The sequence below is a fragment of the Drosophila grimshawi genome, unplaced genomic scaffold (assembly GCF_018153295.1).
Source record: "Drosophila grimshawi isolate 15287-2541.00 unplaced genomic scaffold, ASM1815329v1 contig_848, whole genome shotgun sequence".
In the NCBI taxonomy this organism is placed as follows: domain Eukaryota; kingdom Metazoa; phylum Arthropoda; class Insecta; order Diptera; family Drosophilidae; genus Drosophila; species Drosophila grimshawi.
In genome coordinates, this window is record NW_025063692.1 from 93,273 (window position 1) to 104,199 (window position 10,927).

The 10,927-nt window shown below is 38.8% G+C and overlaps 1 protein-coding gene across 4 annotated transcripts; it reads left to right on the top strand.

Moving 5' to 3' along the window:
• Window positions 1-2,448: 2,448 nt before the first annotated feature.
• LOC6569257 (dihydropyrimidine dehydrogenase [NADP(+)]) lies at window positions 2,449-9,904 on the top strand. Of its 4 annotated transcripts, none has more exons than XM_032741262.1 (7): window positions 2,449-2,629; window positions 5,148-5,247; window positions 5,980-6,071; window positions 6,195-6,950; window positions 7,201-9,249; window positions 9,323-9,480; window positions 9,555-9,904. In XM_032741262.1, exons 3-7 carry the CDS (start codon window positions 6,027-6,029, stop codon window positions 9,646-9,648), a joined length of 3,102 nt encoding a protein of 1,033 aa, XP_032597153.1. In that variant the 5' UTR covers window positions 2,449-2,629; window positions 5,148-5,247; window positions 5,980-6,026; the 3' UTR covers window positions 9,649-9,904. The 4 variants fall into 4 exon arrangements, with proteins under 4 accessions (XP_032597153.1, XP_001995454.1, XP_032597155.1 ...); XM_032741263.1 differs by lacking the exon at window positions 2,449-2,629 and adding an exon at window positions 4,803-5,023 and having other exon boundaries at window positions 5,164-5,247; XM_001995418.2 differs by lacking the exon at window positions 5,148-5,247.
• Window positions 9,905-10,927: the final 1,023 nt, after the last annotated feature.

Consider the following 10,927-nt stretch of genomic DNA (forward strand, 5'->3'; position numbering starts at 1 on the left):
TGTATATGTATATGTATATGTATATGTATATGTATATGTATATGTATATGTATATGTATATGTATATGTATATGTATATGTATATGTATATGTATATGTATATGTATATGTATATGTATATGTATATGTATATGTATATGTATATGTATATGTATATGTATATGTATATGTATATGTATATGTATATGTATATGTATATGTATATGTATATGTATATGTATATGTATATGTATATGTATATGTATATGTATATGTATATGTATATGTATATGTATATGTATATGTATATGTATATGTATATGTATATGTATATGTATATGTATATGTATATGTATATGTATATGTATATGTATATGTATATGTATATGTATATGTATATGTATATGTATATGTATATGTATATGTATATGTATATGTATATGTATATGTATATGTATATGTATATGTATATGTATATGTATATGTATATGTATATGTATATGTATATGTATATGTATATGTATATGTATATGTATATGTATATGTATATGTATATGTATATGTATATGTATATGTATATGTATATGTATATGTATATGTATATGTATATGTATATGTATATGTATATGTATATGTATATGTATATGTATATGTATATGTATATGTATATGTATATGTATATGTATATGTATATGTATATGTATATGTATATGTATATGTATATGTATATGTATATGTATATGTATATGTATATGTATATGTATATGTATATGTATATGTATATGTATATGTATATGTATATGTATATGTATATGTATATGTATATGTATATGTATATGTATATGTATATGTATATGTATATGTATATGTATATGTATATGTATATGTATATGTATATGTATATGTATATGTATATGTATATGTATATGTATATGTATATGTATATGTATATGTATATGTATATGTATATGTATATGTATATGTATATGTATATGTATATGTATATGTATATGTATATGTATATGTATATGTATATGTATATGTATATGTATATGTATATGTATATGTATATGTATATGTATATGTATATGTATATGTATATGTATATGTATACGTATATGTATATGTATATGTATATGTATATGTATATGTATATGTATATGTATATGTATATGTATATGTATATGTATATGTATATGTATATGTATATGTATATGTATATGTATATGTATATGTATATGTATATGTATATGTATATGTATATGTATATGTATATGTATATGTATATGTATATGTATATGTATATGTATATGTATATGTATATGTATATGTATATGTATATGTATATGTATATGTATATGTATATGTATATGTATATGTATATGTATATGTATATGTATATGTATATGTATATATATTTATATATATATACATTATGGTGCAGCATCCACGTGATCATTTGGTCATATTCATCGTTACCCTTATAGAGAATATTATAGTTTTGTTATGATATGTATAAAGAGCATATATACATGAAGCATATATATTGTTGTTCAGCATCGCTGGGCGAGCAGATGCCCATCTGTCTGTCTGCTTTGTATGTGTGTGTCGCTCTTCAATTCAATTCGTGAGCAAAAAACATATAAATAATTTTGTTTAAAACGTACAAAAACATAATAACACTCCGCATACGGGACTCAAATTGAAGTCCAAGCAGATTAGCTCCGATTAACTAATAAGGGTGTGTAATCTTCTTGCTAGAAGTGCAGATTCCTGAGTTCTTTAATGCGTTCTTCTTAGGATATTTTGAGTATTTTCAACTCGTAATCTCAACAGAAGCAAAAAGCTCTTCGTCTATCATTAAAAAAGGCTGTCATTAATGTACCTTTTTAACTTGATGTGAATAACATCAAAATTGTGGCACATATGGGTGTCTTGATCAATTATTTTCTTACCAATCTTAGAAGGAGATTCCTAGTAAACTTACTTCATTCCACGTTTTGGTATTGTGAATTTTGGGGCGAAAGTGGGCGTGGATTTCACGGTGGGAGTGGGCGTGGCCAGGTAATTGAAATGCCTATGCTTGAAATACATCAATAGGAATCATCCTTTCAAATATGTTGATTATATGATTATATATATATTATATCTTCTACCTTTGATATTAGAATATATACAGCATTTAGCTTTTGTTGGGTTTTATTTACCGCTAAAATAAGCTAAAAGGTTGGCGGCACGGCTAAGCTTTTTTAGCAAAGCTATATTGTAAATCTTGCGCTTAGAAAAGCGTGTGATCAAAGCAAAGCATTTCAAAGCAACTCGTCAACAGCAAATAAAATAATTCATTGTTGCTAATATTGTATGTGTGTGTGTGTGTATTTGAGTGTGTGCGGGTGTGTTTTGCTTGTGCAGGTAGAATGTGGGCGCCGAAGTCGACGTCGATGTCGACGTTCCACAAGCAAATATCATTTGGAATTGTACGTTTCCAGTGTGTAGACCGATTTCTGTTTTCCGCTCAACAAAAAAAAAAACGTGCAAAAAGTAAAACGAAACGAGATTTTTATTGTATTTTTGTAAGTGGTTTGCATTTTTGGTGATAATCTGTGTGAAATAAGTCAAACGGACTTCAACAAGAAAATCAACTTAGAAGGTTTGTTCTGACAGCTACATACATATTTAGATAGATGCATATATATAGAGATAAATAGACAACGCCCTAAAGTTGTTTGTCATTTAACACATACGAGATATATATGTACATATACGCATACATTTATATTAACCGGTGTATAATAATAATATTAATATTTGAATACTAATTAAAACATAAATAATCGCATTAGCATTTTATGTTTTTTCTGCGGCAAATGTCAGAATCATTAGAACTATAAACGAAAATCAAACTGGAAATTGAAATTGAAATGGAATTAATACAGCTGACAATAGGCGGAAATGGCATATCTGGAACGGGGTAGGTACAGACCTCAAACCTTGACAGTACATAAAATAGTAAAATAGTATTGCTTATATTGTTAATTATAGTTATAATCAAAATTGTAGTAACAACCACAGCTGACGACTATTGCAGAAACAGTTGGGGGGCAAATGGACTCATTGTCCAAGTAAACTTTTGATGTGATACATAAATGAAACTCATGTTCGTGATGCACAGTTTTCACTGTAGCTGTAATCAGTTGCCAGTGCCCTACAGTCACCCCTAATTCAGATGATTAAACTCGTTTAAAATATCAATTTGTTAATGTGTTTGTTTTGTTTTATTTTTTCTATCTTTGCGCACATGACATATTATGAATATACATTGACGATAAGACACAAGTGCATTTGCTTAAGACTGATTGCACTATATAGTTATAGTCACCGCATATTCACAAGAGGAATGCTTACATAAGTGTTACATGATAATACAAAAACTTAATAGAAGTGCCGATTAGCCGGAATTGCCGATAATATACATTCATACATATATACACACATACAATACACACATACATGCATACATATATAAAAAAATTGCATTAGGTTTCTTGGAAATTATCTTTAGTTGTTTCTTTTGCTTTGTTGCTATCGTATTTCATGACCTATGCCAAGGCCATGATATCCATCAGAAGTAATTAACATCACATTTTATGAAAGAAGTCAAAACTCGCTCAGACATGGCAGAACATGCTTAAATTAGTATGACAAATATAGTCAGAATGCTCAACCACGATACGGGTCGAATAAGATACTCTGAATCCAGCTTTTGTAGACATATTAAGCTTGCTGATATTAGTTTGTTCAATATGAGAATACCTTTGGTTACTAAAATCTGCGCTTCCTATTCAGTTATCGATAATATGAAATAACCCTATATTATAGTCTTTGAGATCGGAGGTTTTCTCATTCTTCAGTATACCCTTTCCCCATTTCAATTGATTTCGAGTTCCGCACAAAATACTATTCTACTTAAGATTTGTGCTTCAAACGGTTACGAAATAGGAAGTTTCAATCTAAATTTCTGTTTATCGAGCTAATTAATTTGGGAACAATTTAATTCGTTGGGAAGCTTTTTAAGAATACGCAAAAAATAAAAAAACAAGAGACGAAAGTTTACACAATTACGTGGTACACACATAAATATATGAATATATATATATGTATACACACATAAAAAAAATATATATTTATATATATATATATATATATTTAGCCTTGACTGATAATGATAAGACGCCGTAAAGTAGCTGGGCATATGGCGCATATGTACATAGTTTTGGCACATTTGGTATATACACAGCTATGCATATAGATAGACCATTTGGTTGACAAGCGACTCGCTCGGCACTTCAGAATTGTTAACAGAACAATCTCTCGAGTTTTCAGTTCGGCATCGGACCACGCCCGCTTGATATGGAGCGAACCCAAACGCCAGGCAATAAACTACAATCTTAAGTCCCCAACGTTGCGATTAGATCGGTTCACACGCACACGCATATATATATATAGTATAGTGTCATGTGGCCACATCAACTGGTCAGAGTTACATGTGTGGGTCACACGCACACGGCTATATAAACCGATACAAAAAACGGTGAAGAGTGCGTTCCCACCAATATTGGATAGAAATTGTGCGTCTTCACGATACGTGGCGGCTGCCATAAGCAAATTGTGCCAGGGCGGCTGCACCAATGTTTCAAATTGTGATCACTTATAGTGAGCCAGTGCCCTTTCTATACTTGAAGCTGCTCAGTTGGCCAGTTCGAGCGCGACCAGCGTATTGCTCCCGTTAACAATTAACTTGCTGTTAATCTGTTGGGTGTGCAATACGGGGAATACATCAGTACAGTTGCACGTGAGCGGTACCAGCCCTTTGAAGGCGGGTCAGCGCCGAAGTCTCGGACGCAAATCTAACATCTGATTGGCATAAAGTGCACCAACTGGTGCAAATATCGGATCATATGTGCGCGGCGGTTGGCCGAATCATCCTGAAGAAATAGTGACCGCACTGCAAAACTTCGATTATTTAGGACTGAACTCTACAGGGGTACACAACTTTCCGTTTTATTAAACTTTAGTTTAAATTAACATAGAATGAATTTTTGAGGAATTAATATTTAATTTTGTAATGCATTAACTAAACTTGGTATGGTATGTATATGTGATATCAGCTGTTATATTGTCTAGTCCGGTTTGAAGTTCAAACAGCAACGTCATCCGTCTTCAGGCCTGTCGACTACGATGGACTACTAACGCAGTTGTTTTGGTGCTGTAAGTACGGCGTAACCGCACTCAGAGATTGTAAGTTATAAAGAAAATAACCAACTAATAATGACCATATAACAGATGTGGCATACAAAGACATATGTAAATACCTGCCTGATTTAGTTAACTCAAATTACATACATATATGTATATATAGCTAAGGGCTTTTCTAGCATAAGTTTATTATGGAATATTATTAGATCCAAATTGAAGAAAAAGAAATTGAATGAATTATTAGAAAATAAGTAACCCTCCCAAACATGAAACTTGAAAACTAGTAATTAAGTAAAACTCCTAAAATTAATTTTAAAATTAATGGAACTAAAACCATTATTATGAAGTATATAAAGAATTAATTATGAATTAAAATAGTTTAATGGGCTCCTGAGATAAATATAGTTTTGCAACTTTAATAGGGTAAAGGCACCGAATATTAGTCTTTACAGATTGGGCGGGTAAAAGAAGAAGAACATCAAAATCTCTGTTCTTCGATCTAAATATATCATTAGTGGATTCTGTTAGCTATTCTGTTTCGTTGTTTTATTCCGTTGCTTTAGCACTCTGTCTACTATTTTTTAGTTATGTGACACGGCAGCTTACTAGGCAGCAAAACCACCCACCCCATTTTCCCTGAGCACAGTCGACCCTGTAGGCAAAGTACGCCTCCAGTTTGCTGCATACTTCAACGTGTTCGTTACACTCTGACTATTTTTATCATATTTATTTTGCATTTTGCAGCAAACACGTCGAAGAGTTAAAGTGGTTTTTATTCCTGGAATATCAAGATGAGTCCACCGGCAATGCTAAGCAAAGACGCCCCCGATATTGAGGTAGGTAACCTGCCTGTCCAATTTAAGCTAAAATAATTAAAAATTATATTGGTGATTATAATCGTTCAGTTGCGTATATAGCAATAAAGTGTTTAATGCTGATCGCATTGTTAATTCTTGCAGGATCTGTTGGCATTGAATCCGCGCGTGAAGACGCAGTGCAGCGTCGTGCCCACGAAGCAGACCAAGGACAACAAGAAGCACTGGAAACGGAATGTGGATCACACTGCCGTCCCATGCACAACGCTATCCAATAATTTTGAGGATATTAAGCATACGACACTGTCGGAACGTGGCGCCCTCGAGGAGTCGGCCCGTTGCCTCAAATGCGCGGATGCACCCTGCCAGAAGTCTTGCCCCACGCAGCTGGACATCAAGAGCTTCATCACAAGCATTGCCAATAAGAATTACTATGGCGCAGCCAAGGCAATTTTCTCCGATAATCCATTGGGTTTGACTTGCGGCATGGTCTGCCCCACCAGTGATCTGTGCGTTGGCGGCTGCAATCTACAAGCCTCCGAGATTGGTCCCATCAACATTGGCGGCCTGCAGCAGTTCGCCACCGAGGCGTTTAAGAAAATGGGCGTTCATCAGCGACGTTCGCCGGCATTGAAGCCACTGGCACAGCCGGCCAAGAAGATTGCCCTGCTGGGCGGCGGACCCGCCTCACTGTCATGTGCCACATATTTGGGCCGCTTGGGTTACAACGATATTACCATCTACGAGCGCCGTAGATATCTGGGCGGCTTGAGTTCCGCGGAAATACCGCAGTACCGTCTGCCCATCGATGTGGTCAACTTTGAGATTGATCTAGTCAAGGATCTGGGCGTTAAGTTCGAATTGAATAGAGCGCTCAGCAGCAAGGATTTGACTATTAATGTAAGTCACAAGAGTCACAAGTTACCAGCTGCAACAAGTTGCTCAGCTGGTGCAACATTTTAAAAGGCAGCTCACCCTGTCTTTAGATGTTATGGATTGCATCTATTTTCTATTTGGCCCCGCTAGATGTCGCTCTGTGTTGCTCTCTTTCTCTCTCTCTCTCTCTCTCTCTCCCTCTCTCTCTCTCTCTCCCACTCCAATTTTAGTTATAATATTTGCTCAATTAACTATGTTTGAATTTGTTTGGCAGGGTTTGCTGTCCAGTGGACACGACGCCATCTTTGTGGGCATTGGTCTGCCCGAACCAAAGTTGGAGCCCATGTTCAATGGCTTGAACACTCAGTCGGGCTTCTATACGTCCAAGAACTTTTTGCCAATGGTCTCGGATGGCTCGAAGCCGGGTTTATGTGCCTGCAAATCGGCTCAGTCGCTGCCTAAGCTTTATGGCAATGTGATCGTCTTGGGTGCCGGAGATACAGCCTTCGATTGTGCCACCTCGGCGCTGCGTTGTGGAGCGCGTCGGGTGTTCGTTGTGTTCCGGAAGGGCTCGTCTGGTATTCGGGCCGTGCCCGAGGAGGTCGAACTGGCGCGTGAGGAGCGCTGTGAGCTAATGCCATACTTGAGTCCACGCAAAGTAATTGTCAAAGATGGTCACATCGCGGCCATGGAATTCTGTCGCACCGAACAGAACGATCAGGACGAATGGGTGGAGGATGAGGAACAGTTGGTGCGTCTCAAGGCAAACTTTGTCATCTCGGCATTTGGTTCGGGCCTGCAGGATGCAGAGGTGAAAGTTGCACTGACACCGCTCACATTCCGTAATGGCTTGCCAGTGGTTGATCGCACAACGATGCAGAGCAGTGTGCCCCAGGTCTTCCTTGGCGGTGATCTGGGTGGTGTGGCTAACACAACCGTTGAGTCGGTCAACGATGGCAAAGTGGCTGCCTGGAGCATCCACTGTCAGTTGCAGGGTCTCCCACTGGACACACCCGCGGCCCTGCCACTCTTCCACACGGACATTGACAACGTGGACATTTCTGTGGAGATGTGTGGTCTGAAATTTGAGAATCCCTTTGGCTTGGCCTCGGCACCACCGACGACCAGTGCGGCAATGATACGACGCGCCTTCGAGCAGGGCTGGGGCTTTGTGGTTACGAAAACATTTGGCCTCGACAAGGATATGGTGACGAACGTATCGCCGCGCATCGTGCGGGGCACAACGTCCGGCTATCGGTATGGACCGCAACAGAACTGCTTCCTCAACATTGAGCTCATCTCGGAGAAGCTTGCCGAATACTGGCTGCGCTCCATTGGCGAACTGAAGCGTGATTTTCCCGAGAAGATCATCATTGCGAGCATTATGTGCAGCTACAACGAGGCCGACTGGACAGAGTTGGCCACCAAAGCGGAAGCGTCCGGTGCCGATGCTCTCGAGCTGAATTTATCCTGTCCCCATGGCATGGGTGAGAGCGGCATGGGTTTGGCCTGTGGCCAAGAGCCCAAACTGGTCATGGATATATCGCGTTGGGTGCGAAAAGCTGTCAAGGTGCCCTTCTTCATCAAACTGACGCCCAACATTACGGACATTGTGTCCATTGCCCGGGCAGCGCAGCTTGGCGGTGCCGATGGTGGATCAGCAATCAATACGGTCCAAGGCCTGATGAGCCTTAAAGCGGATGCGACCGCCTGGCCAGCGATTGGCAAAGAGCAGCGCACCACATACGGCGGTGTCTCCGGCAACGCAACACGTCCGATGGCTCTGCGTGCCGTTTCGGAGATTGCCAAGAAGCTGCCCGGATTTGCCATATTGGGCATTGGTGGCATCGATTCCGGTGAGGTTGCACTGCAATTTCTGCAGGCCGGTGCGACAGTGCTGCAGATCTGCTCCTCCGTACAGAATCAGGACTTTACGCTCATCGATGACTATTGCACGAGTCTGAAGACGCTGCTCTATTTGAAGGCAAATCCACCGCCGGTGAACGGCACCTTCTGGGATGGCCAATCGCCGCCAACGCCCGTCCATCAGAAAGGTAAACCTGTCATCCATTTGACGGGTACTGGCAATCAAACGCTTGGATACTTTGGCCCCTATCAGAAGCAGCGCGACATCAAGTTAGCCGATCTGCGCCGCTTAGAGGGCGCCTTTTGGGATGCCCGACAGGCAAGTGCAGCTAGCTCGAGCGATGCTTCCATTAAGTTGGCACCCAAAGTGAGTGACGTTATCGGTGCAGCACTACCAATGATCGGTGCATACAAGAGCCTCGACAACACACAGCAGAAGGTGGCTCTCATCAATGATGTAAGTATCCAGAGTAGTAGTGTCTATCTAAAACCCATATTTACATACAAAATACACTCCATACTCCACACAGGATATGTGCATCAATTGTGGCAAGTGCTATATGACTTGCGCCGACTCCGGCTACCAGGCAATTGAATTTGATAAGAACACCCACTTGCCTCACGTCAATGATGACTGTACCGGCTGCACGCTCTGCGTTTCCGTCTGTCCCATCATCGATTGCATTCGGTAAGTGTAACTGTGATCATTTTTTTTTTTTTTTTGATAATTGTGATAATAACAAATGCAATTTATGTTTGCAGCATGGAGCCTAAGCAAATACCGCACATCATCAAACGAGGAGTTGAAGAGAAAGACAAGACGTTTTACACGCACGCACTTAGCCCAAGCCAATAATACAAATATAATGTATACATACGCTGTACACATTTTGTATGTTTAAATAATTTGAAAAAAGAAACAATATCAGGCTACCATGAATAAACAAATAAGCAAAAGAATTAAGCAAACAAAAACATAAAACATCATACTGCATGAATAAATTGTGTTATGCCTTGCCTGTCGAAAGCACCAATATATCGCTCAGCCGGCTAGCTATCGGGTCAGGGGTAGTTCGACCGCGATATATTGGGCGGCAAGTTAACAAAAAAAATTTGTATTCTTTTATAAATAAAAAAAAAACAAATGTTTCCATCAAACCAGTCCGCTCGCTGCTGTGTTGGCTGTGTGGATGTTGTACAGCCTGCGTGTCCCTCCCTTCCTTGTGATTCCTCCTCTAAATTTCCTGGAGAAATTCCCTTACATAATTATTTCTTTCTCGTTTGCTTCTTATGCCCTCATCTCACCCAATCACATTGATTTACCACATCATGTTCCTTTTTTTAGACTATTTAATTAACAATTCATATGATATATTTAATACAATTTTATCTATCTACTTAATTTAATGCTTACAAAACATTTAGGTTTTTTCTTTTCTATTATTTGGCTTTAAGAGTGCGCATCACTGATTGACAAAATGAGCAACACTATTGCCTTGGTTAGGGCTGATCAGCTGTCTTTGGCTCACTCTGCCGCAATTAGGCGGGAACAAACTCACTGATGTATTGCTACAATCCGAGTCGTCTCACGGTCTCCCGGCTTTGATTTCCTGGGTCCTGAGTCCAGTTGGCCGATTTCCTCCTTGATGGTGGCGATGAATAGTTCCGCCTGTTGCTGCCGCTGGTTTGTATTTTGGTATGTTTTTATTTTGTTATTTTATTTATAATTTTTACTTTTGTTTGCTATTCATTTATTTTACATTATTTTACTTTATATATAATTACTTCATAATTTTTTACAACCAATTTATTTGAATTTCTTTTTAAAAACTTCCTGCAGCGCATGCGCATGCGGTCCCTTTTTTTCTCTTTTCTCCCCCCTTTTTCTTCTTATTTTTCTGAAGATGGTCCCCCATCGATATCCCTCGCCTATCGATATATTTGCCGACCATAACACCACACTACGGTTTCGAGGTTCATTTCAGAGAAACAGGAGTGCAAAAGGAGACTATCTTTGCCCAACGGAGGCCATCGCCCACACCCTGGGATTAAGAGCTTCATGCTCTACCGACTGAGCTAGCCGGGCTCACACTGCAGCTGTAGGCCACATCTGTGATTTGGCCAATCGGGAACTC

Excerpts from the sequence above, each read along its gene's own strand:
- LOC6569257 (XM_032741262.1), top strand. The coding sequence starts at position 6,027 with ATGAGTCCACCGGCAATGCTAAGCAAAGACGCCCCCGATATTGAG. Across the intron at positions 6,951-7,200 it reads GCAAGGATTTGACTATTAAT|GGTTTGCTGTCCAGTGGACA; the intron begins GTAAGTCACAAG and ends TTTGTTTGGCAG. Across the intron at positions 9,250-9,322 it reads AGGTGGCTCTCATCAATGAT|GATATGTGCATCAATTGTGG; the intron begins GTAAGTATCCAG and ends TACTCCACACAG.